This window comes from Nansenia antarctica, assembly GCF_963989245.1.
Source record: "Nansenia antarctica genome assembly, chromosome: 17".
In the NCBI taxonomy this organism is placed as follows: Eukaryota; Metazoa; Chordata; class Actinopteri; order Argentiniformes; family Microstomatidae; genus Nansenia; species Nansenia antarctica.
In genome coordinates this window covers 10,142,280-10,166,863 of record NC_137687.1, presented here as the reverse complement: position 1 = coordinate 10,166,863, position 24,584 = coordinate 10,142,280, and the positions used below count along the sequence as shown (strand labels likewise).

The following is a 24,584-nucleotide window of genomic DNA, read 5'->3' as shown; positions in this document are numbered from 1 at the left end:
ATCTTTCTTTCTTCTTCTTCAACTGCCAATGGCCCCTGGCCTGAGCTAGATTACTCTTCCTGCTACAACTGGTGGATTGATGATTCACTTGCTTAGTCGAATTAATCGACTGCAAGTCGCTTTGGAATAAGGCGTCTGCTAAATGTAAATGTGGTGTAAATGGGGGGGGGGGGGGGGGGACGACGACACCGTGAGTTTTCTAACGGGGGGCAAAAGTGTTTGGCGACCATGGAGGCCTCGTCCTTACTTCAGTATGGTCTTGGCGGAGCTGCAGTCTTCAAATCGGATGGAGTAGCCCACCTCCTGGCCCAGCATGATGTCCATCTCGTCCGCCACCCTCTGGGCCACGCTCATGGCCGCCACCCTCCTGGGCTGGGTGCACGCCACCGCCCGCTTGGGGCCCGGGATGGCCCGCACCATGTCCACACACCACTGGGGGATCTGAGGGGGGGAGGGGGGGTAGAGGAGAGGATGTCATTCAAATGACTCATCTAACATCTAACGGTTGCTACTTCTGCACTGGGTTGAGGAAATCTGAGTAACAAACTGCTCACAGAATAACAACACAGAGGTGAGCTAGGAGTAAGCAGACATGTCGATGGCCGAAACACAAAACCTCCTATCTGCATTTTTTTTTTTTTTTTAACACATACTATAGTGATATAGTCCCCAAACAGTGTATTATGTGATGGGTATCCTTAACAAATAGCATTCTGCAAGAAAACGAGTTATTTTCCGTTTTCCCCCCAAAAAGTGAATTTTGCAGATAGGAGGTTTTTGCGTTTCAGCCGTCGATATGTCAATAGGTTGCTTTAAAGTTGCCTGGTTAAAGCGACATCAAGTCAATCCTCGACATTTCGGTCTGGTGATTTCCTTTGATGTTGATAACGAAGGAGCTGTGGCCTACTGCTGGTCGGTGCATTTTTTTTCCTTTCCCCCCCCCCCCCCCCCCGCCCACGAGACGCTGTGATGATGCGTCTACGACAGACGAGTCTGGCAGCTCTCTGCTGACGGGCAAGCTCAGTAGGTGATCCCCCCCCCCCCCGCTCGCTGTTAAAAACAGGAGCGTGTCCCGCTAAGAGAGATCTAAAGTTGGAAACGGTTCCTTCCACTGTATTAGCCTTCAGCTTGGATGAACGCCCAACCGGAGGAAAAACATCACTTTCAACAACAGGGTTCAGGTTCTATTTTTGAACACGGTGAAGCTTGATTGCGTTATCATGCAAATGCAACGCTACGAATACGGTAAAATGTTAAGGAACGTAAATGCTTTGACAATCGCTTTGTCATTGGTGATCAGAGATAGTTACTCTTATCATTATTATCAAGCAGAAGAGCTCATATAACTCCTATTTTAGAGACTCTACACTGGCTTCCTGTTAAGTTCAGAATAGATTTCAAGATCCTTCTGCTTGTTTATAAAGCGCTCACTGGCACAGCACCAGAATGTCTGGAAGACCTTTTGCTCGCATATCATCCCAATAGAGAGAAATGGCTTTCTCTGTGTACCACATGTACAAAAGAAGAGATTAATGAGGCTGCATTCTCATTTTATGCACCCAGATTGTGGAATGCACTGCCAGTTTACATTAGGGATGCAACCTCAGCACATATGTTCAAGTCAAGACTAAAAACCCATCTATTTAATATTGCCTTTAAAATGACTAAATAATTAAATGATGATTAAATAATGATTAAAGCACTTTGAGCTGCAACGTTTGCAGGAAAAGTGCTATACAAATAAAAGTTATTATTATTATTACATATCAGTATAATTTGCTCTGAAATGTTTACAAAGGTGGAGCCAAGTCAACAAGGTGTTGCAGCGCCCATCTTCCACTCTCTGGGGTTAACTCTTTGACTGCCAGCCATGTTCAGAGCGGAGAGCTCCACACTGCCAGACTTTTGGGGCATTTTCGCTGAACTTTGAAGACCCACCAAATATTGACTTTTCGGACTACATAAACATTGAACATATCTAACAAAACTTTAGACTCTCTTCTTTCATCAGAAAAAGAAAGTTTGTTTCTAGCCTCTTTGAGTGTTTAGAAATCGGCCGTAGAACATAGGGTGGTTTCAGCAAAAACACCAGATTTTGACCAATAAACAGAGAAAACGAGCTTTTTCTGCAGAACTTATATATATATTTTTTCTGCACTTTTTCTGTATCATCCGACTCTGAACTGTTTGAAGAGTCGCGCGATGGCCGCGCTGCTCCGCAATGCTCCGCGCCGCAATGCTCCGCGCCGCGTTTGGCACATACCCTGATCTGTTTCGCCATTACTACAACCCACAGCAAGCCACTTCCTTCTCCAGGCTTTTATCGAACTACTGCCCCCATCTGGGACCGAAATACATTACACCCAAGTCTGAAATTCACTCGCTAGGTGTAGAACATGTCAATAACGCGATCCCCGCGAAAAAAAATTAATAATCTATAAGACGCCAATTGGCGTCTTTGGCAGTCAACGTTACTATTCTATAAGACGCCAATTGGCGTCTTTGGCAGTCAATGAGTTAATCAGCAGTAGATAAGGGGGCCAAAGGCCTAAAGACATGCATCATGACACGCATCTCATGTCTGTAAACGTCCTTACGTACCCCTAGGGGACACACTGACACGCTGCTCCCTGTCCCGCATTTACATACCAGGAGAACACTCCGCTTCAAGACACAATCACAGGGTTCCTACAAGTTTCAACAAGTCAAATTTAAGACCTTTTTATAGCTTTTTTTAGACCTCTTTGAATAAATGTAAACCTATTCGTGACACTATGTGATAGTTTTTTGTCATCCTGCCGTAGCTTCGCTCGCCAATCATTTCTCCCGGGGGCAGCGAATTGGCATTTTTTGGGTTCCAGCTTGATTCATCTCCACGTAAATAGATGTGGTCGGACTGAATTCCTTGCAGGACAAGCTAATCTAAATGTTTTGACCTAGCACCTTTTTTAGACCTGATAACTGGAACTTGGGGCCTTTTTAGGCTTTACAGGTCGGGTTGCTGGATTTTAGACTTTAAGGCTTTTTAAGACCAGCGCGGGAACCCTGCAATTAGTGATCAACCTACTGAATGTGTCACTGACTTTTTTTTCCTTCCCCATCATGATAATAGACGTTAACAAGAACCCCACCTCCGCCTTATAGCATAACTATGTCATGCTTCACTTGTGGTCAGCCGAGCCATCTTTGTATGTAGCGTCAGAAACGCCTATGTCAAAGAGATGACTTGGGCAGATAGTGATTTTGGAATGTAACAAGCATTCTGATAGGCTGATGGCATCATAGGCAATAATGCACAGTGAATCAGCAGTGTTAGGCAGTTATCTCAATTTGGCCAGAATATGCTACGAGGCTAACGATATGACTGTAAAGAAGCAAGTCAGACAACAATTTCAGAACAGAACTAGGTGTGTGTCTGAGAGAACTGACAGAACTAGGTGTGTGTGTGAGAGAACTGACAGAACTAGGTGTGTGTGTGAGAGAGCTAACAGAACTAGGTGTGTGTGTGAGAGAACTAACAGAACTAGGTGTGTGTGTGTGAGAGAACTGACAGAACTAGGTGTGTGTGTGAGAGAACTGACAGAACTAGGTGTGTGAGAGAGAGAACTGACAGAACTAGGTGTGTGTGTGAGAGAACTGACAGAACTAGGTGTGTGTGTGAGAGAGAACTGACAGAACTAGGTGTGTGTGTGAGAGAACTGACAGAACTAGGTGTGTGTGAGAGAGAGAACTGACAGAACTAGGTGTGTGTGAGAGAGAACTGACAGAACTAGGTGTGTGTGAGAGAGAGAACTGACAGAACTAGGTGTGTGTGAGAGAGAACTGACAGAACTAGGTGTGTGTGAGAGAGAGAACTGACAGAACTAGGTGTGTGAGAGAGAGAACTGACAGAACTAGGTGTGTGTGTGAGAGAGAACTGACAGAACTAGGTGTGTGTGTGAGAACTAACAGAACTAGGTGTGTGTGTGAGAGAACTAACATAACTAGGTGTGTGTGTGAGAACTGACAGAACTAGGTGTGTGTGTGAGAGAACTGACAGAACTAGGTGTGTGTGTGTGAGAGAGAACTGACAGAACTAGGTGTGTGTGAGAGAGAACTGACAGAACTAGGTGTATGAGAGAGAGAACTGACAGAACTAGGTGTGTGTGTGAGAGAACTGACAGAACTAGGTGTGTGTGTGAGAGACTTGTCTCCCCCCCCGCCCGCCCACCTGTGTGGTCTTCCCTGAACCGGTCTCTCCCACGAGCACGAAGCTCTGATGGCGCGCCAGGATGTCGTTGAAGCGCTCCTTGTACTCCCACACGGGCAGCTGCAGCCTCTTCTTCAGGATCTCGTAGTAGCGGGGCGTGTGGGGCAGGTTGGTGAAGGGGTTGATCTGCTGGTGCATGGCCGTCTGCTTCAGGGAGAGGAGGCTCCCGCCGCCGCCGCCCCCGGCGGGGGTGTTGGGGGCCAGGCCGGAGGGCTTGACTTCCTGTCGGTCTCCTCTGTCGCGGTCGCGGTCTCTGTCCCGGTCGCGGTCCCGGTCCTTCGACCGCTCGTCTCTGTCTCTGTCCCGTCTGTGTGGTAAAGGAGAGACATGGAAGTGGTGAGATAAGTTTCTACCGCACCAATGTTGGTCCCTATGGTCACATACTCGTTTTTTTGTGTCCTATTGTATTCTGTTGTGATGTTCTGTCCGTTATTGTTGTTGTTGTTTTTTGTATCTATTGTCCGATTTTATGTCATAGGAGGACTACGGATGCAAATGAGCTCACAGCTAAATCCGGCATATTTACTGTCACCATAGTCTGTATAAGTGACTGTTTATTAATGTGCACTGTCCTGACTAAATAAAAAGATCTATCTATAACGTAACACCCGTGAATTTACACTGATCCATTTCCAAATCCCCATTTCCCTTCCTTCCACCCATCCTGAGTTTCCAGACCTGGAGGAGGTCAGATTGATGAATGAAGTGACAGCAGGTGCAGTGGTTTTTTAACCTTTTTTTCCAGACGACCCAAATTATTTAAAAAGACAAACCATCGCAACCTAAATACCAATAATAACTAGGCCTAACCAAAAGGGCACTGAACAATCAGAGTTTAAACCTCCCATTTGAATGTTATTAACTACATTATTATTGTCAGTATTATTATCAGAACAACTTTGTTTTCTCAGTAATTACAGTATTATTATCGCCATCATACCATGTTTGTTATTTCCCAAGGACAGTAGGGCCTCTTCTTCTTCTTATTATTATAATTATGAATAATAAACATATTTATTATTATTACCGTAAGATGCTGTTGATCAATTTCCTGTGAGATACTAAGGCGTTTACAGTTATTGACCTATCATCTGCACCAAACTTAGGCTAAATGTAGCATCAATCTTGTGAGACTTGTGAGATGTATCAAACATAAACCTGGATTTTCCTTTAGCAACATTGATGGAATACCCCCCAGGACTGAGGTGCAATCCATTGTGTTTACCAATATGGGAAGTATAACCCACCATCTTCCCATTTCAAAGCAGATTTGTCCTTTAAAAATGTGTTTTGCATGAATCACCTGCGTGCCTTATTATATTGCAGTGGTTGTCAAACCTCTCCTCGGGGACCCCCAGCCGCTCCACATATTTGATCTGTTCCACCACCAGCACACCTGATTCAACTAATCAAGTACCAAGCATTTGTGGTTGATTAGTTGAATCAGGTGTACTGGTGGTGGAAGAGATCAAATTAGATATGTGGAGCGGCTGGGGGTCCACGAGGAGAGGTTTGACAACCACTGCCTTATTGGACCACCCGTACCTTTGACACCACTCACCTAAAGCCACACACAAATCAAATGTCATGACATTTGATTAACCCCAGGCCCTGGGGTACAGTGTTAGTCATGTCTTGAACATAGCCATGCTGTTGGGCTTGTGGGTGTGGCCTATTATCTATTATGAAACCTGTTACACAATTCACAATATTAGGCAATGACTTCATCATGAAGGTTACGTCTCTCTCCCTTGACCATTCTCAGACAGCCGTTTATTGCTACTCAGAGCTTTAATTATTATTATTATTATTATCATTATCAGCATCAATATTACTAGACCAAGTTTATTTACTCCTAATTACAGTCCTGCCATTGCATTTATGTTGTTCAACACAAAAGCAACACAAGGTTGACTTTACTTTGCACTGGACATTGCAATGCTCTAGTATCATCACTCAAAGCCCAGTGCAGACAGTACACAACGTTGGTTGTTTGTAGGTAGGTCGGCCTACAGAGCGCGCTATAGTATTTTGCCTCGTGTGGCAGGAAGGTGTCCTGCATATATAAATGTGATGTTAGTCAGGTCAGGTGTGTACAATATTTGTACAATTTGGTTAGGGGAGATAATTTAAATCTCATGTGACACACACACGTGGGGTGCTTTTTACAGACTTTGAAAAACACTAGCTTAGGAGCTGCCACTGCACTTCCTTCTTCACTCTCTCGCTTTAGTCTATCTTGGGTCCTTTCCTTTGGATTGCAAAAACACACGTACATGAAACACCCCCATGTTATCCACCGCCGCCGCCACTGAAAAGATTGACAACAATTTGACAACACGGATGATGTGGGGGTATTTCCACTTGGGAGTGAGTTTACCACTCTGACTCAGTTACATATGACACACTTACGTAGTTTCTCTGTAACATCCAGGGTATTATTGACCCTGGTCAGGTCACGGCTCGGGTACTACTGTGTACCGTGTCTACTAAAGCTGAAGTGATGATGTGTTTCCAGGCCAAATATGTTATATTTCACAAAACAGCCAATTTGACGGGTCACAGAATTTGGGACCTTATAAGCTTATATTCAACACCATTGACAAAATGACACTGGAGAAAATGAAAGACAACAGTTATGGATCTGGGGTGCTGTAGCTATCCTACGTGCCATGCACCACCGGTGTGTAGTGATGCTCTGCTCTGTGTTCATCCACACGCCTCATCTGAAGTGAAGAAGTTCCCTCCAGGAAAAAGCATTTTATTAGGCTTGCCTACCCCCCCCCCCCCCCCCCAACCCCACAACTGTGTATTATGTCTCTCTGTCTCTCTCTGTCTCCCCCTCTCCCTGTCTCTCTCTCTCTGTCTCTCTCTCTCTCTCTCTCTCTGTCTCTCTGTCCCTCCCTGTCTCTCTCTCTCTCTCTCTCTGTCTCTCTGTCTCTCTCTCTGTCTCTCTCTCTCTGTGTCTCTCTCTGTCTGTCTCTGTGTGTCTCTCTCTCTCTGTGTCTCTCTCTGTGTCTCTCTCTCTGTCTCTCTCTCTCTCTCTGTCTCTCTCTCTGTCTCTCTGTCTCTCTCTCTCTGTGTCTCTCTCTGTCTGTCTCTGTGTGTCTCTCTCTCTCTGTGTCTCTCTCTGTGTCTCTCTCTCTCTCTGTCTCTCTCTGTGTCTCTCTCTCTGTCTCTCTCTCCCTCTCTGTCTCTGTCTCTCTCTCTCCTCTCTCTCTGTCTCTATTATGTTGTTGATAGAAGCATGGTGAAACCTTTCTGTTATTATCACACACCACCATATTGAACAGTCTTTAGTCTATCCCACTGACTTCTTTGTGACTTAACAAACTGCTTGACTCAACTAGTATGAAACCATGATGTTAAACGCCTAAGGAAGTGTGTAAATACTGAATGCAATCGTGGCTAATTTAGTATTCAAATGACAGCTAACAAGGTTAATACCACAACATACTGCCAGGCTAGCTAGCTGGAACAGGTTAGCTAGCTAGCTACACTACATCAGCTATAAGTCCCCATCTAACTAACCTGGCTGATTGTAAATCAGATAACTAGCTAATGTAAACACGACTGAAGAGTGAATCACTGAATCCATCTCGTCTCGTATCACTTTCTTTTCTCTGAGTAAAACGCAAACGTAAATTCTGGTGGTAGCCAAGCTAACCAGTTAGCTTGTTGCCTAGCAAAGCTAAGAGCCCACGTTCGTCAACTCGCTCTGGGCACTCCGATCAGCACTCGCGGAACGCCTCTTGTCCAATCAAATTACGCGGTCCCTTTATGACGTCGGAGCCAGTGTGGCGCTCCGGCGTGCTCAGAGGGAATTCACGAACGCAGTCGTCTAAAGGCCCGCGCGCTACAGTAGCCATAGCCTTTGTCACCCACGTGCGGCGGGGTGCTTTTCAGCTGTTAACGACACGTATCGCCGGCGATTGCGTTTAATAATAAACGATTAAACGGCGCGTAAAACACATTTCTGATTACATTTAACCAAGCAAGGGTTTCGTAGTGGACAGTTCTGAGAGCAATGGCTGCTAATAACATGCTGTCAGAATGCAATTCGCCTGTGGAGCGAAACACCCCAAAAACCATGTCCCCCTGTACATACCCATCACCAGACGTCCTCTTTTTACTCGACGAGTAATCGTCTCCCAAATCCAAGCGATGTCGCTTAGACATCCTTTTGTGTTTTTAAACTCGTATTATATATCCAAATAAGAAACCAAATAGGTTAGGTTAGGCTATGCCATACAATCCTTTTCGCTCACACACACTCTCTCTGCACGGAGGCGCTCAAGATGGCTACCGGAAGCACTTACCTCATCGTTCTACTTCGGAAAATGACAGAAAAGCAGCAATGTTGTTTGTTTGTTTGTAGCTCGCCTAATTCCTGTGCATGGAGGAAGTTTGTTGTTTATTTGCGGGTTATTCCGAAGGAAATGTGGATGCACATGCATGCATACCGAGGGACAGCACCACGGGACAGGGATGCTGTGGTGCAGTGTGTGTGTGTGTGTGTGTGTGTGTGTGTGTGTGTGTCTGGCCGGGGTGTCAGAGCGCCCCCCTCGCAGAGCTTCTGCAACTGCTAGTAGGGGTCTGGAGAGAAGTGAACCACTTAGATTAGCGTTGAATCAAAACTTTAAAACGTCTTTTTTTTTTTTTACATTTCGCAAAAAAAAAAAAAAATCAAAAACATAAAAAATAAATAAATAGGTGAATTAAAATAACGTTTGTTTGTTATGTTATTACTATGCTAATGTAACTTTAAGGCCTTGCAGGAAATGTTTGGGGTTGGGTGGGCAGAACTTTTGGGAAAAAAATACTTTAAAAAATAAAATAACGTGAATTAAGTTAGTTGAGTGAGTGGGGCAACACATACAGCACTGTCACACATTTCAAATAAATTAAACCTGTTTCTCAAGCGATGTCAACATGTCAAGCAGTTTACAAATCAATACAACAAAATAATTCTTTGTCATTACAAATTCCCAAATTCAGGACTTTTCTTGTCACCTATAAGACTATACAGTATGTATGGTGGTGATGAATCAACTGGCACTGGAGACAATCATTGCCATCGACACAGGTAATTACACAGCCTGGGCATTGCTAACAAGCATTGTAATGGCAAATGGCTCATTGCTTGTAAAATAGGGATTGATGGCGATGGGGAAGCAGAAGTCAACGTTACAACAAAGCCTTACTAATGCTCTATATCCAATTCTAATTTAAAACACTGGGCTTTTTTCTTTCTTTCACAGGCAATTAAATAACAGTCCAATTGTGTGTGAAATAGGTCTGCCAAACAGAGATGCACTGACAGACTGGAGAGAGGAGTCAGGACCGCACTCAAAAAGGAAAAATAATTATCAGTTACTTATTTCACTGGTAAAGGTACATGGGCCGCTACCTGAATTAACAATCCTCTCCAAAACATTCGAGTCAAATAACGGCAGAGGATTAAAATAAAAGAAGATCGCAAAGTTGAACTTGAATATCTTGACATTGTTTTAAAAACGTGTCCTACTTTTTAATTATAATTTTGCAGAATTTCAAGCAAACCCACAAATTATATTAATGTAGGCTAATTTATCCTCTCAATTTAATCTACGATCTACACTTAATATACGATGTACACTTTCGGCAGTAAGAAAGTTGCCTCATGCACACACATGTATTCTTTCTTATTATAAACAGCAGCACATAATGTAGGGTAGCTGTTCCTTTTTGTTGTTGCTCTATCTCTATCTATTGCCCACTTTTCCGGTTCCGGTCATAGGTTCCCGCCCACAGAACAGGGCAATTGCGCATGCGCACAAGGTTGAGAAGCACATGGGAACGCCCCCAAGCCAGCAACCAATGTCAGCATAGAGAGAGCTGAGATATTATTCAGCTGATACCTTAACAATACCTGCTATAATATAAGCATCTTTTCTTTAATTAACCAAGGCTGAAGCACAGATAAACTGCTATATATAAACTGCAGTAACCTTAATGGGTATAGCGTCATTATTTATCGTGTTTTGACGTTTAATCATGGCCCTATTAGGATGTGGTGTAATTTATTCACACTGTTTTGATCCAAAACTATCTATCGTGAGAGAAAGGCAAATGTTGCATTATACTTATAGAAAACAGTAGCCTGCCTTCAGACACGATGTGTACAGTGATACTCCACTGGATATCATTATCTGATGTAAATTAGTATCTCACAGAAAACAAGGTCCAAATATCACACATTTTTAAATAGCCATTGACTTTACCGTCCATCATTAGCCAATATTGTTGATCCCATGAGAGCGTTCTATCAAGCCGCTGTAGGCTATATAACATTTATTATAATTGTTCTGTTATGAAGCTGGGATGTTAATTGCCCAAAGGACACAAGTTTCCAAGTAAAGCAATAGCCTACTTCTGCTACATAATCTATAACGTATAAGTCAATTCATAGAAAGGTGAATGTAATGTATAGTATTTTGAGTATACTCAAGTTTTCGTAACTTTACTGCAAAACTTTCTACACGTGCGCCTACTAACTGGACACCTGTTGGTTTGCTCTTAATTGACATGCTGTTAATTATGGTGACCTCTCATTGGTTACCAGGTAACAGGAAATGACGTAAGAGCAGATGTTCTGACTATTTAAGAAAGGGCTCAGGTCGTTGCTTTTATTATAACACTGTCAACTTAATGGTCCCTCGTTCCTGAGTGACGTGAGCAACACTTGGTAAGCAACATTTTCCACTATTCTTTGTCTTAAATTAATTGATTGCTTTTATTTGATCTTGTTATCACACCTGCTGCAACATTCCAAAACACTAAAGAAGGGGTTTGACGTGTTTAGCTAAGAAATGTCACATGGGCTAATCAAGAAAACAATTCTCAATATTATAAATACACACCTGTGCTCAATTGCGAAGGGTAGCCTATAAGCCCGCCTAAAGTTCGTGAAGATTAATCTACGACAATAAAATAATCATTTCACTTATGAACTAATTAAACTAAAAAGGAGTGAATGTAATAATAACTAATAGGAATGGGAGGAATGGAATGGGCTTAACAATTATTGTAAACATGTTTGAAGGTAGGAATGCGCATTAAACTAATTCAGTGTGTTTGAATACGTTGAGCAGTTTCTGATCAGTGGCGTTTTGATTTGACGGGTGTTTCGTCGACAGGGCTAGCGGAGTTTTTGATTGACTGGTGGTAGTTTGCGCAAGTGTGGCCCCCTCTAGCGGTTGTGGCCCTAAACAACCGCATAGATATGTCAGCGGCCGCCCCTGGCTCCAGGTGTAATTGTATTGTAGGCCCATAGCACCTGTAAGGTGTAACCTGTTTTAACAGGAGACTAGTTTATGGTCTTCCTGTTAAGAGTTGTGGTTACAATTGATCCCTGAAGTTTGTAGAAGCAAATTATTATTACACATTTCTGTTGACCCAAGTGAAGTAGCCTATCTACCAATGTTAAGTGTTGACATTCACTAACAACAGACATTTCCCAATGCTGTAGCATTAAATAATCAGGCTAATGTTTCCTCCCCTTCTCTTTCTACAGGATTAACACACAATGAAGCTGAATACGTTTACCGCCTATCTGCTGTTAGTGGTGATTGTGGGACACGGTGTGCTACTATGCCAGGCTAAAGCTTCAAAAACCAAGACCCGAGCTGTAAAACCAGAGCCCCCGGGCGACCTCTACGCTGCCTGCGAGGTCAAACCCAGCACCCATCTACCCCAGGGTTACCCAGCCATCTACGGCCAAGTCCTCTTCAAGCAGTCCCACCGAGGCGGCCCGCTGAGGATAATGCTCGACCTGCACGGCCTACCCGTCCAGGACACGGTGGAGCACGGCATCCACATCCACCAACACGGCGACGTGGGCGACGGCTGCCGTGCGGCCGGCCCCCACTTCAACCCGGAAGGCGTGAACCACCCCTCCCACGCGGGAGACCTGGGGAGTCACGGCTCCAGTCACGGGCGGATCCGCGTGCTGCTGAGGGCCAAAGCCGCACTTTTGAGGGGGGATCACTCTGTGCTGGGGCGCGCCGTCGTCATCCACGAGAAGGTGGACGACATGGGGCTGGGGGGGAACGAGGCGAGCCGCCAGGGCGGGAACGCGGGACGGCGGATCGCCTGCTGCGTCATCGAGGTGTGCGCGGACTCCACCCTGTGGGATGCGACGGTGGAGCCCATCCTGGAAGAGTCCAGCGAGGAATAGGCTTCTGTTCACGCAGGTCCCCAACTGTTGTTAAGGAAATCTTTTGTTTACAATGAAATGCTTCATGTTCCAAATTGACAAACTGATCCGTTTCGATGGATTGTAATGAATGCTTTGGAGTCTGTGACTGTAGGAGCAGCTAATAAACATTAATTTCTTAACACATTGTGTGCAGTGTGAACGTTTATTCACTCGGGACAATAAAAGATGTGCATCAAGACTGTTACCCTGAAAGCTTTCACCTAAAATGGTCAAATGGACTGACTTGTATAGCGCCTTATTCCAAAGTGCTTTACAACGGCCTCTCATTCATACACCAATGGCGGCAAGCTACCATGCAAGGCGCCGGCCCGCTCATTGGGAGCAATTTGGGGTTCAGTGTCTTGCCCAAGGCCACTTCGACATGTGCCAACCTTGCGATCATTAGACGCCGACTCTACCTCATGCGCCACCTCATGGTGCATGTAGTTATTGTACCTAGGAAAAAGAGAAGAACGTAAAGCCACCTTGACCATTAACAACCTAATAAGTACTCTTGGGAAAATAAGTCTTCCTATAGCCATATAGTTGCAGTAGCCTTTGATTAAGTGGCATCGTTATCTAGATATGTGATGTGTGATATCACAAAAGATTTGCCACATTTGGAACCACTGATGAGTAGTCAGTCAATTTTATTTAAACACTCACCAAACTACACCGGTTTAGGGCACCCTGGGCGCAGACTCTAAAACAGAGAGAAAACATGGTAACACAGACGGGTAAGGACAACAAAATAAACATGGAGGACGTCCAACATTCATAACCGCACTCATTTAAAGACAGACATTCATACTATATATAACACATCAGAACATCTCAGTAGCCTAGTTCACGACAGTAGTGAGCTTTAAGCAGAGTCTTGAACTTGAGTCTCTAGATCGGGGGCGGTCTTGATGTTCAGTGGGAGGTCGTTCGTTCCACAGCCGTGGAGCTGCCACCGCAAAGGCCCGATCTCCAGTTGTTACCAGCTTTGATCGGTAAGTAACTAAAGATGGGGAAAAGCACAGAACAAAAATGTCATCTGGGATTTCCATGTCTCTCCCCATCAGATATTCTAGAAGTATTTTCTTTGTGTGCATTAACTCAACTTCCCTCATTATAATTGTGGACGCGTTGTGTCTCCGTACATCTGCCCAGTGTCATTCTGAGTGAACTCATGTTGGCTGGCTCAGACGGTTAGCCCACACAAAGTGGCTGATATTGTGTCTCGATTTAGACAGCGACTGCGGGGTCTGGCATGACACGTTAACACCATGTGTTGCTCCAACCTGCTATTAAAGGTCTCATGCATGGCAATGCTTATGCAGGTGTCATTTAATTTTCTGACATAGCCCAACCATTGCTCACGGTATAGAACAAGTCATTAGTATCTTCCCTAACATTTCATGCCGTAGTTATCCAGGCTTGATTTGAACAAACGCAACCCTAAGTGATCGGCTTATTTTTACCAGAGTGAGACAAAAGTGCATTAATCAAAATGTGTGTGGGCGGCTCTATGACAGAGCTGGCAGTCTCAAAGATGGCTCACACAATATAATAATATAATATATGCCATTTAGCTGACGCTTATATCCAAAGTGATTTACATTGCACTGAGTGCATACATTTCAGTATATATGGTCCCAGCGGGAATCGAACCCACAACCTAAGCGTTGTTAGCGCCATGCCAGCACCAACTGAGCCACAGAGGACCAATATTAATCGCCTCACAGGAGAGGGAATTAGCCCAACTAGGTAGAATGGGCTTTGCATTGGGCAATTGTTTGCTAAAGGACAATCTGGGATTCTTTTTTTTCCTTTCAATAAATGATGTATTTGAGAAATATAATATAAATGCTTCATGAGCTTAGGTCAACTGTCTTACCCTATCAGAACCCAAAATATAAGCTTGCTTTAATCCACGGTATGGAAAACCAACACTCAGCATGGTACTTAAAACTATCATTTTGATTTCATGGATGGTTAGTACTTGCATCCATAGCTCAGTCACATTTCAGAGCAGTTACATTTTACCAGCCCAATCCCTGGGTTATCTTTCAAAATAAGAGGCAGGGTGAGTGCTTTGTTATTGTTGAATCCCAGATTGCCCCTTTAACACTTAATCAGCCATGAGCAGTAATTTGACCCCTGTGAGTAATTTATTTTTAATATCTTTGCACTCGATCAAATTTCAGGACTTTCCTTTCATTACTTTTCCTAGATATGTGCATTCTACCACCCAGTATTCTTACATTTTCAAAATCACATCAGGATAAGCTAGTATAAAGCTATTTTGAAGTTTTTCTCTGTAGAAAACAGGCTAATTTACAAACGGCCGTACAAACTAGTGGTCGTTGTGTGTAAATAGCAGCTTAGCATTGTAAAGAGGCGGCTCTTTTAGTAGGTAAAAAAGGCACGGCTGTTCTTGTGCTAAGGGTCTTTCCAGCAAGGGACTGCAGTTATAAACAGGTAAAACCCTAAAGCATTTGAGTGGTAAAGATTTGAGACAACATTATTACTATCCGGGACGACTTTACCTAACCCGTAACTCCCCTGCTGGTCCAGGACCGTGGTGTCTGCCCAACCGCCGATATCACTGGTTCCTGTCCTCTCTTATCTCCTCAGTCCACCACCTCGTATCTTAATAGAGATCTGACTGTACGCGTCGGCTGAGTGCTGACCTCCTGTGTGAACTCTCTGCTTATCGGCCCTCAACAACCTCCCCCAACCTCCCCCTCCCCAATGTCCTCTGACGTTGCAAGCCTGGCTTTACAGTGGGGGCATGTTGTTGTTGTTGTCGCGGTCAACTAGGGTTTTTCCCCCCAAAGGAAACTTGGAAACTGCAAGGTAGGTGAAAAGCCACAAAGTGACCCAACCACAGCAAGACAAGTGACATGGACGAACGTGTCTGACGTCAAAAAGCCTCCTCTTGAGGAGACTTGTGGGACTCCTCAACTCAATGATTTACAAGCAATATTTGCATAACCAACCACACATTCTTTAACTCAACCCCCCTTGCATAAACAAATCAAACGGAATCCAAATAAGGGCCACGTTCGTAAATTGGCTCTGAGAGCGCCGGAGCGTCCACGTGACTGCCTCTTATCCAATCAAATTACTTGGTCCCTTTATGACCTCAAACCCAGTGTGCGCTCCAGCGAATTTACGAACGCTCCCAAGGTGACGTCATAAAAGGCAACAACCATAACAACGGTTCTGCATACTGGTTCTCCAAGGACTTTGCCCTTGTGTAAAATCAAACATGTAATTGGACGTAGTAAATAATCGTGGGACATGTCACTCAATCAATATCTTTGTGGGACCTCTGTGGGGTGGGAGGAGAGGTTGTTTGATGATTGCTATCGGGTCATGGAGATTTATGCTAATGCTAACAGGGGCATCGTTTGGCTTGGCTTCTTTAATCAAAGATGGCGTCATTGAAGTTGTTACATATGAGACATATGAGAACCTGAGCGCCACACGACACGCAAAGTGATCTCGACTTCATTCGATATGTTAAATATTCAAGAGACGCTTACACGACCAAATATGTCAAACAAGACAGCGCCACCGCTCTACGCTGTGATTTCCTTCCCCCCATCTTGAGATAATGACAGACCTGTCACCGAGTAGAAAGCTACACTTTTCAAATCAAAACACCAGGGAACAACCGTGCTTGCGGGACTCGCTGCACTTCTGTCTCGTTTCCAATCTCAAAGGGCCTCCTGATAGACCTGCCTGAGGAGGTGCAGGGCTCACTGCCATTGGCCACTGCTGGGAGGGACACTTGGTTGGTCAAGTAATTAACCCCACTGTAGTAGTTGGCCTGGCAACTGCCGGCTCCAAGTGCCCCCCCCCCCCCCGCCCCACTCACACACCCCCCATTTCTTGGGAGGAACCAGTGATGATGGGGTGTCAAATCCCACATCCAGTTGCCTCCTGCCTCTTCTATCGCACCTATTAGAGCCAGCAGGCAACATCGTGACCTTGTGACCTCTGTAGGGTCTGCTGCGTCTGTCCAGGGTTGGATGAGGGAGGGAGGCAGGGGAGTTGGGCTAAAGAGTTTGTAGAAAAAACATGTTGTCATTCCCCAAGTAGTCAGAGATAAGATGGGGAGGACGAGCATATTGCAGTTCCGCCAAATCATCATACGAGATCTCCCAAACAACTGCTCAGAAACACATACATGTATGTATACAGTGGGGAAAATAAGTATTTCACCCCCTGCTGATTTTGTGAGTTTACCCCCTTACAAAGAAATGAACAGTCTATCATTTTAATGGTAGGTTCATTTTAACAGTGAGAGATTCTGTCTCTCACTGTTAAAATGAACATACCATTAAAATCAGCAGGGGGTGAAATACTTATTTTCCCCACTGTACATGCACACATACATACACATACACACACACACACACACACACACACGCAGACACACACACACATAGCTTTTTTTGTTTTCGAGCAGAGGGGGGCCACCCAAGCCAGTACAACCGCACTGAATCACTCTCTAGCTAACTCCTAACTAGTCTCTTGTAAGAGACGCGAGGGTATGTGTGAGATTAGTGTTGGCAGGGGCGTCTCCGTGGTGACCGTGGACTCGCTTTTTACCTGCGGAGGCGGCGGTTGTTTCTACGGCTCTTGCCAGTTCCACTCACAGGAGGAGGCGAGGCGAGGCAGCCAACCCCCCCCCCCCCCCCCCTGCAGGTTCTCTGCACCTCCACCAAACCACCTGACAGCAGCTCAGTCTCCCAGGTCATCCTGTCAGAGGGAGATGAGGAAGGGCAGCTTGGCCTTTTTTTTTATTCCACTCTGCCTAATATAAACAGACTCGGGACTCCAGATCCTGAACTATGATCGTTCCTTACACGGTTCTATGTGTGTACAGCGCACACGTCATGTTAGATGTTTCTCATCCTATCTCAACACTTAACGCCAAAGGAAGGCTGTCCGTGGGACAATAGTGTTTCTGTTCTAACTGGCATTAACAGATAATGTCTGTTTGTAATTGTTTTGGATGTTGGAATGCCGTTTGATAAGAAGAATACGATAATACCAGCCAATCTTATCATTACCGATCCTATACCCGTCTGAGCATAATGCAAATCCGTGTCAGCAGGCATATCGAGGGTTGGAACAGTAAGCCTATTGTATTTTGCAAATGAGCACTCAAAGTCTTGTGATGACGATAATGCAGAGAAAGCAGGGAGCTGTGATGCAAGAGGACTCCAACTTCCCACAGTGCAATGTGGCAGGCTGTGACAGCCTATCTGGCGTCAGTGCAAGGACGGGGGGTGGGAAAAAAACAAAGTTAATTGTCTACTTCAATCCATGTCACACAACTCCAGCGAAACCCACGAGAGTAGCTGAAATTGCTCATTTCTCTAGTGTCCAGGTTTCACTAAGTGGCCTTTCTGTTTGGTCGGTTGACTGGCACAGTTGCACATAAATTGTATCAGACTAGAGCTAACTACCAACCTAGCTAGAGCTAACTAACAACTAAAGTTACTAATTTCACACATAAAAGAAACATAAAGACATAAAAACATACACATAAGAACTGAAAATAGGCAAGACACCTGACAACATGACACATCTTTAATACCCCCCCGCCCCCCCCCCACCCGCTTATCTTGGCGAGTTGGCACAACGGTTACTATAGTTACCGTAGGCCTTTTACGCAAAAAAAAAAAAAAAAGGCCCAAGGCGTGATGTGGCTTCACAATTTCATTAGTGCAAATCCCATCTGCTTTTATAAAGTCATCAGATTTTCCCTCGGAGCGAACCTCGCCAGGGTGCCAAATCAGCTGTCTGGCAGCGGGCCTGCGCTGGTCTACACGCCGCCGGATTCTCCTGGGTTGTTGTTGTTGTTGTTGTTTTTCTCCCTCTATTTTGTGTCAAAGATTATAAATAGCAACCAGCCAGGCTTCTTGCAGAATAAGCAGTTCATGAATTCTGGCGGCTTTGATGGCGTGTTGTGGCTTCTGAGAGGCCAGCTGCTGCCATCTGAATGTAAGCAGAGGAGGGGTGAGGACCGACTCGGAATACGGTAGCAGGGTCTCGACTTTGGGCTATAAGACAGAGGGAGAGAAGTGAGAGAGGAGGGAGAGAGAGGGAGAGGGGTGAGAGGGGTGAGAGAGGTGAGAGAGGTGAGAGAGGAGGGAGAGAGAAGGAGAGGTGAGAGAGGGAGAGGTGAGAGAGGAGGGAGAGAGAGGGAGAGGTGAGAGAGGGAGAGAGGTGAGAGAGGGAGAGGTGAGAGAGGAGGGAGAGAGAGGGAGAGGGGTGAGAGAGGTGAGAGAGGAGGGAGAGAGGTGAGAGAGAGAGGGAGAGGTGAGAGAGAGAGGTGAGAGAGGAGGGAGAGAGAGGGAGAGGTGAGAGAGGGAGAGGGAGAGAGGTGAGAGAGGTGGGAGAGGAGGGAGACATATGTTTATGTCTTATGTTTACATAAAAAACTGTTAGTACAGCTGTGAGTTTGTGTGTGTGTGTGTGTATCCAACAGACTCATTGTACATAATGTTGTATTGTCTTGTCTTCATTGCTGTTTATGTGGGTGATTGTAGTGCTCTCCACTGTACTGAAAACAAGCTCCACCAACCTCGGTTGGTAACCAATCTTGTAACACACCGTGTGTGTATGTATGTACACACAATACATAAACATGAGTGAGTGAATGAGTGTGTTATGAATGTGTTGTGTGTGTGTGTGCGTGTGTAAGAGTGCAGGAGTACTGAACCCGATCATTTGGGGCACTGCAGCAAGCAAACAATGCTCGTCAAACAGTAGACAACCATGAAAATCATGTGTACATTGTGAAAAAAGAAATGTGCAGTTGATTCAAAATGATTTATAAATCCAGCGCAGCATTATGCATCAGCGTAAGGCACATGCAGTCACAGAGAAACGTCTACGCTTCCATCAAAACAGAATGAGAAAAGCGCATCATGATTGATTAGTGACTTACAATCATTTATATAGCTATATATCGATACAGAATGATTCATTATGATACATTATTCTCAAACCCTTAGCGTCTTCTCATATTTCCATGCGTAACTAATACAATAATTTTTAACTTAAGGTTAACTTACATGGATTTCCTATGTGGATACTGGCAACAAAAAAAAACAGCTTTCAATGTATCGGTAACCCCTAGGAATAAGCAAGAAGCAAACAGCTGGGATTTCAGGATTATCATATCGCAACCTAGGGGAAAAGACTGCTATCTCTGATATTTTCCTTGCTAAATTCCTCCTGTAGGGCATAGAGACTTGTTGCAACTGGATTGATTTCAAGATTATGCTCTTGTGGACCAAAAAGCCTATCTTCAGGCACTGTCAATGGAGGCTGAAAAAAAAGTGTTTTTCTCTCTCTGTTATATCGACTGAAATAGACAACTTCCACCACCACCACCACCACAACAGTGGGTTTGCTGCCCTGTTGTGGGGAATGTTTCAAGTGAAGATTCAGGTCCTGACGTTCCCTATTTCAAATGGTAAATGGTAAATGGACCGCACTTATATAGTCGCCTTATTCCAAAGCGCTTTACAACGGCCTCTCATTCACCCATTCACACACACATTCACACACCGAAGGCGGCAAGCTACCATGCAAGGCGCCGGCCCGCTCACTGGGAGCAATTTGGGGTTCAGTGCCTTGCCCAAGGACACCTCAACATGTGGCCAGCCGGGGTTGGAACCGCCGATCTGCCGACCTTGCGATCATTAGACGCCGGCTCTAGCTCCTGCGCCACAGCCGCCCCTCATTCATCTATATCTGTTAAAACCCTGCCTCACTACGCCAGGCTGTCTCCAGAGCAGCCGTCACTCTGTCCTGACTGACAGTGCAGGCCCCACCCCTCTGTGCTGCTAGCCCAATCAGGACCCTTGAATATCGAAGCAGAGTATGAGGCTTCCTCAGGGACACGAGGCCCCTCCCCCAGGAAAGGACAGGGCAGATGCCCCGACCCTAGGGAGGTGTGGCCTACAGGGGTTTGTCGCCCTGTCGGAAGCTGTGTGAGGTTGATCAGCTCCGTGTCTAGGGTAGGGGGGGCCAGCGCCAGGGCCGCCTCTTCTCCCTCCTCCACCTCCACTGCGCCCCCCCCCGACCCCTCCTCATCGTCGTCGACGCCCTCTTCCGCTTCGTGCCCCTCCTCCTCCACGGGACTCCGCCCCCCCTCGCCCCCCAGCTGGGAGGCAGCGGCCCGCTCCTCTCCGGTCAGAGTCAAAATCTCTTCTGCCCCCCGCCGCCGCTTGTCGATCGTGTCGCCGTTGGTAGTCCCCCCCGCCCCTTCGCCCCTGGACTCGACCGCGTCGGACAGGAAGTCGCCGCCGGTTGTGACCTGTTCCCATGGCGCCGCCGCCGGTGAAATTCCCGTTCCCGTGTCATCTGATAGGATTGAGAGAGAAAGGATGAGAGTGAGATTGTGAGAGTCTTGCGGTATATAAAAAAGCTATGACCTGTTCTAAAACAATCCCTCGTTCTCCCCTGAACCCCACATCCCTTCAATGTTTGGGGGAAGGAGCTAGGGAGTAGGGGAGGGAGGTAGGGAGTAGGGGAGGGAGGTAGGGAGTATGGGATAGGGGAGGCAGCTAGGGAGTATGGGATAGGGGAAGCAACAGCAGCAAAGACCAGAAGTGACCCAAAACCGGGTGACACTCCTGTTGGTGCATGATACCACTGAGCTGCAAAGCTGTATAAATGGATGAATGTGTGAAAGTGTAACCTTATGCAAACCACCCCAAGATAAGTGAGAGTGCAGTGTAAACTTTACAGGACAGGATTTGAAAGAGAGTTCAGCCCAATCCCATTTCTATTTCTTACCCCTACCCCCCCCTCGTTTTGGAGCGCCACACTGGCTTTTCGGCTTGCCCCTCGGAACAGGAGTTACAAGACGTAGTGGTTGAAATCTTGCCCTACGAAATCCACGCTCACGATTCCTTCACAAACATATACGTTTCACACTGTCAATCGATCAAACAAGTCATCAGATAAAAAAGAACAACGCTTCCTTACCAGGCCGGTTCATGACAGAATAGCGGTGCTCTGTAGGCTAGCAACCCGTGCTCCTACCCTGCCAGTCTGCACTGATATTAGAGGAGCGGTAATAAGTGAGACAACTTGGCTGCCGGACTTTAGTTCAATTTAAATTTTCATATGCCATCAAAGGGGGAAAATGCGACGTGGAAATATGTCAAAATACAAGACTGTCATGCACAAATCAGCCTTTACAAAACATAGCTAAGGATAAGTGGTAGGGCTAACAGAGGGGTAGTAGGGCTAACAGAGGGGTAGTAGAGCTAACAGAGGGGTAGTAGGGCTAACAGAGGGGTAGTAGAGCTAACAGAGGGGTAGTAGAGCTAACAGAGGGGTAGTAGAGCTAACAGAGGGGTAGTAGAGCTAACAGAGAGGTAGTAGGGCTAACAGAGAGGTAGTAGAGCTAACAGAGGGGTAGTAGAGCTAACAGAGAGGTAGTAGAGCTAACAGAGGGGTAGTAGAGCTAACAGAGGGGTAGTAGAGCTAACAGAGGGGTAGTAGAGCTAACAGAGGGGTAGTAGGGCTAACAGAGGGGTAGTAGAGCTAACAGAGAGGTAGTAGGGCTAACAGAGGGGTAGTAGGGCTAACAGAGGGGTAGTAGGGCTAACAGAGAGGTAGTAGAGCTAACAGAGGGGTAGTAGGGCTAACAGAGGGGTAGTAGGGCTAACAGAGGGGTAGTAGGGCTAACAGAGAGGTAGTAGAGCTAACAGAGGGGTAGTAGGGCTAACAGAGGGGTAGTAGAGCTAACAGAGGGGTAGTAGGGCTAACAGAGGGGTAGTAGAGCTAACAGAGGGGTAGTAGGGCTAACAGAGAGGTAGTAGGGCTAACAGAGGGGTAGTAGGGCTAACAGAGGGGTAGTAGAGCTAACAGAGGGGTAGTAGGGCTAACAGAGGGGTAGTAGGGCTAACAGAGGGGTAGTAGAGCTAACAGAGGGGTAATAGAGCTAACAGAGGGGTAATAGAGCTAACAGAGGGGTAGTAGAGCTAACAGAGGGGTAGTAGAGCTAACAGAGGGGTAGTAGGGCTAACAGAGGGGTAGTAGAGCTAACAGAGGGGTAGTAGAGCTAACAGAGGGGTAGTAGAGCTAACAGAGGGGTAGTAGAGCTAACAGAGGGGTAGTAGAGCTAACAGAGGGGTAGTAGAGCTAACAGAGGGGTAGTAGGGCTAACAGAGGGGTAGTAGAGCTAACAGAGGGGTAGTAGGGCTAACAGAGGGGTAGTAGGGCTAACAGAGGGGTAGTAGGGCTAACAGAGAGGTAGTAGAGCTAACAGAGAGGTAGTAGGGCTAACAGAGGGGTAGTAGGGCTAACAGAGGGGTAGTAGAGCTAACAGAGAGGTAGTAGAGCTAACAGAGGGGTAGTAGGGCTAACAGAGGGGTAGTAGAGCTAACAGAGGGGTAGTAGGGCTAACAGAGGGGTAGTAGAGCTAACAGAGGGGTAGTAGGGCTAACAGAGGGGTAGTAGAGCTAACAGAGAGGTAGTAGAGCTAACAGAGGGGTAGTAGGGCTAACAGAGGGGTAGTAGGGCTAACAGAGGGGTAGTAGGGCTAACAGAGGGGTAGTAGGGCTAACAGAGGGGTAGTAGAGCTAACAGAGAGGTAGTAGAGCTAACAGAGGGGTAGTAGAGCTAACAGAGGGGTAGTAGAGCTAACAGAGGGGTAGTAGAGCTAACAGAGGGGTAGTAGGGCTAACAGAGGGGTAGTAGAGCTAACAGAGGGGTAGTAGGGCTAACAGAGGGGTAGTAGGGCTAACAGAGAGGTAGTAGAGCTAACAGAGAGGTAGTAGGGCTAACAGAGGGGTAGTAGGGCTAACAGAGGGGTAGTAGGGCTAACAGAGGGGTAGTAGAGCTAACAGAGGGGTAGTGCGGCTAACAGAGGGGTAGTAGAGCTAACAGAGAGGTAGTAGGGCTAACAGAGAGGTAGTAGAGCTAACAGAGAGGTAGCAGGGCTAACAGAGAGGTAGTAGGGCTAACAGAGAGGTAGTAGAGCTAACAGAGAGGTAGTAGGGCTAACAGAGGGGTAGTAGGGCTAACAGAGAGGTAGTAGGGCTAACAGAGGGGTAGTAGAGCTAACAGAGGGGTAGTAGGGCTAACAGAGAGGTAGTAGAGCTAACAGAGGGGTAGTAGGGCTAACAGAGGGGTAGTAGGGCTAACAGAGGGGTAGTAGGGCTAACAGAGAGGTAGTAGGGCTAACAGAGGGGTAGTAGAGCTAACAGAGGGGTAGTAGAGCTAACAGAGGGGTAGTAGAGCTAACAGAGAGGTAGTAGGGCTAACAGAGGGGTAGTAGAGCTAACAGAGGGGTAGTAGGGCTAACAGAGAGGTAGTAGAGCTAACAGAGGGGTAGTAGGGCTAACAGAGGGGTAGTAGGGCTAACAGAGGGGTAGTAGAGCTAACAGAGGGGTAGTAGGGCTAACAGAGGGGTAGTAGGGCTAACAGAGGGGTAGTAGAGCTAACAGAGGGGTAGTAGGGCTAACAGAGGGGTAGTAGGGCTAACAGAGGGGTAGTAGGGCTAACAGAGAGGTAGTAGAGCTAACAGAGAGGTAGTAGAGCTAACAGAGAGGTAGTAGAGCTAACAGAGAGGTAGTAGGGCTAACAGAGAGGTAGTAGAGCTAACAGAGGGGTAGTAGGGCTAACAGAGGGGTAGTAGAGCTAACAGAGGGGTAGTAGGGCTAACAGAGGGGTAGTAGAGCTAACAGAGGGGTAGAGCTAACAGAGGGGTAGAGCTAACAGAGGGGTAGGGCTAAGTGGTAGGGCCAAGGGCGTGAATTGGGATCGGGCCTGCATATCAAGATGATAGCTTTCACGGCTTCAAACTTCATCTTTTTAATGGAGGTTGCTGCTGCTGCATCAATGGAGAAAAACTTATTTCAATTACTTACGTGGTGCTTCCATGGCAACAGGCTAAAAATAGTGTGGAGCCCCAGGCGAGGGGGGGGACGGGGGGGACGGGACAGAAGCGTGACGGCCCCTATCGTCCCGGCGACGATGGCAACAGCTTAGTTCAGCCTCCTCTCCTCGAAATATGCTCTCGTTTTGAGGATTACTGACCCATATTTGTGAACGCTGAGCCCA

General features: G+C 46.2%; 3 protein-coding genes across 4 annotated transcripts in view; 1 reads left to right on the top strand and 2 right to left on the bottom strand.

Moving 5' to 3' along the window:
* Positions 1-8,724, bottom strand: part of dhx15 (DEAH (Asp-Glu-Ala-His) box helicase 15) — a 42,012-nt gene extending 33,288 nt beyond the window's left edge. The window contains exons 1-3 of one of the 2 annotated variants that reach the window (XM_080547209.1): positions 8,569-8,724; positions 4,211-4,556; positions 248-441 (exon numbers count right to left, since the gene is read on the bottom strand). In XM_080547209.1, the coding sequence (XP_080403335.1) occupies positions 248-441; positions 4,211-4,556; positions 8,569-8,573 (545 nt within the window). In that variant the 5' untranslated portion in view covers positions 8,574-8,724. Of the gene's footprint in view, positions 1-247; positions 442-4,210; positions 4,557-8,357; positions 8,524-8,568 lie in introns of those variants that run through there. The other variant, XM_080547208.1, reaches the window with a different exon arrangement.
* A 3,092-nt stretch (positions 8,725-11,816) lies between these two features.
* sod3a (superoxide dismutase 3, extracellular a) lies at positions 11,817-12,467 on the top strand (the record flags this gene model as incomplete). Its single annotated transcript, XM_080547292.1, has 1 exon — positions 11,817-12,467. The coding sequence occupies one exon, from the start codon at positions 11,817-11,819 to the stop codon at positions 12,465-12,467; it is 651 nt and encodes a 216-aa protein (XP_080403418.1).
* A 7,810-nt stretch (positions 12,468-20,277) lies between these two features.
* The window catches only part of LOC308172379 (coiled-coil domain-containing protein 149-like), a gene marked incomplete at both ends in the record, with an annotated part of 20,327 nt that continues 16,020 nt past the window's right edge, over positions 20,278-24,584 (bottom strand). Inside the window, one exon of the mRNA XM_080547291.1 lies at positions 20,278-20,870. Coding sequence (XP_080403417.1) covers positions 20,278-20,870 — 593 coding nt within the window. The remainder of the gene's footprint in view (positions 20,871-24,584) is intronic.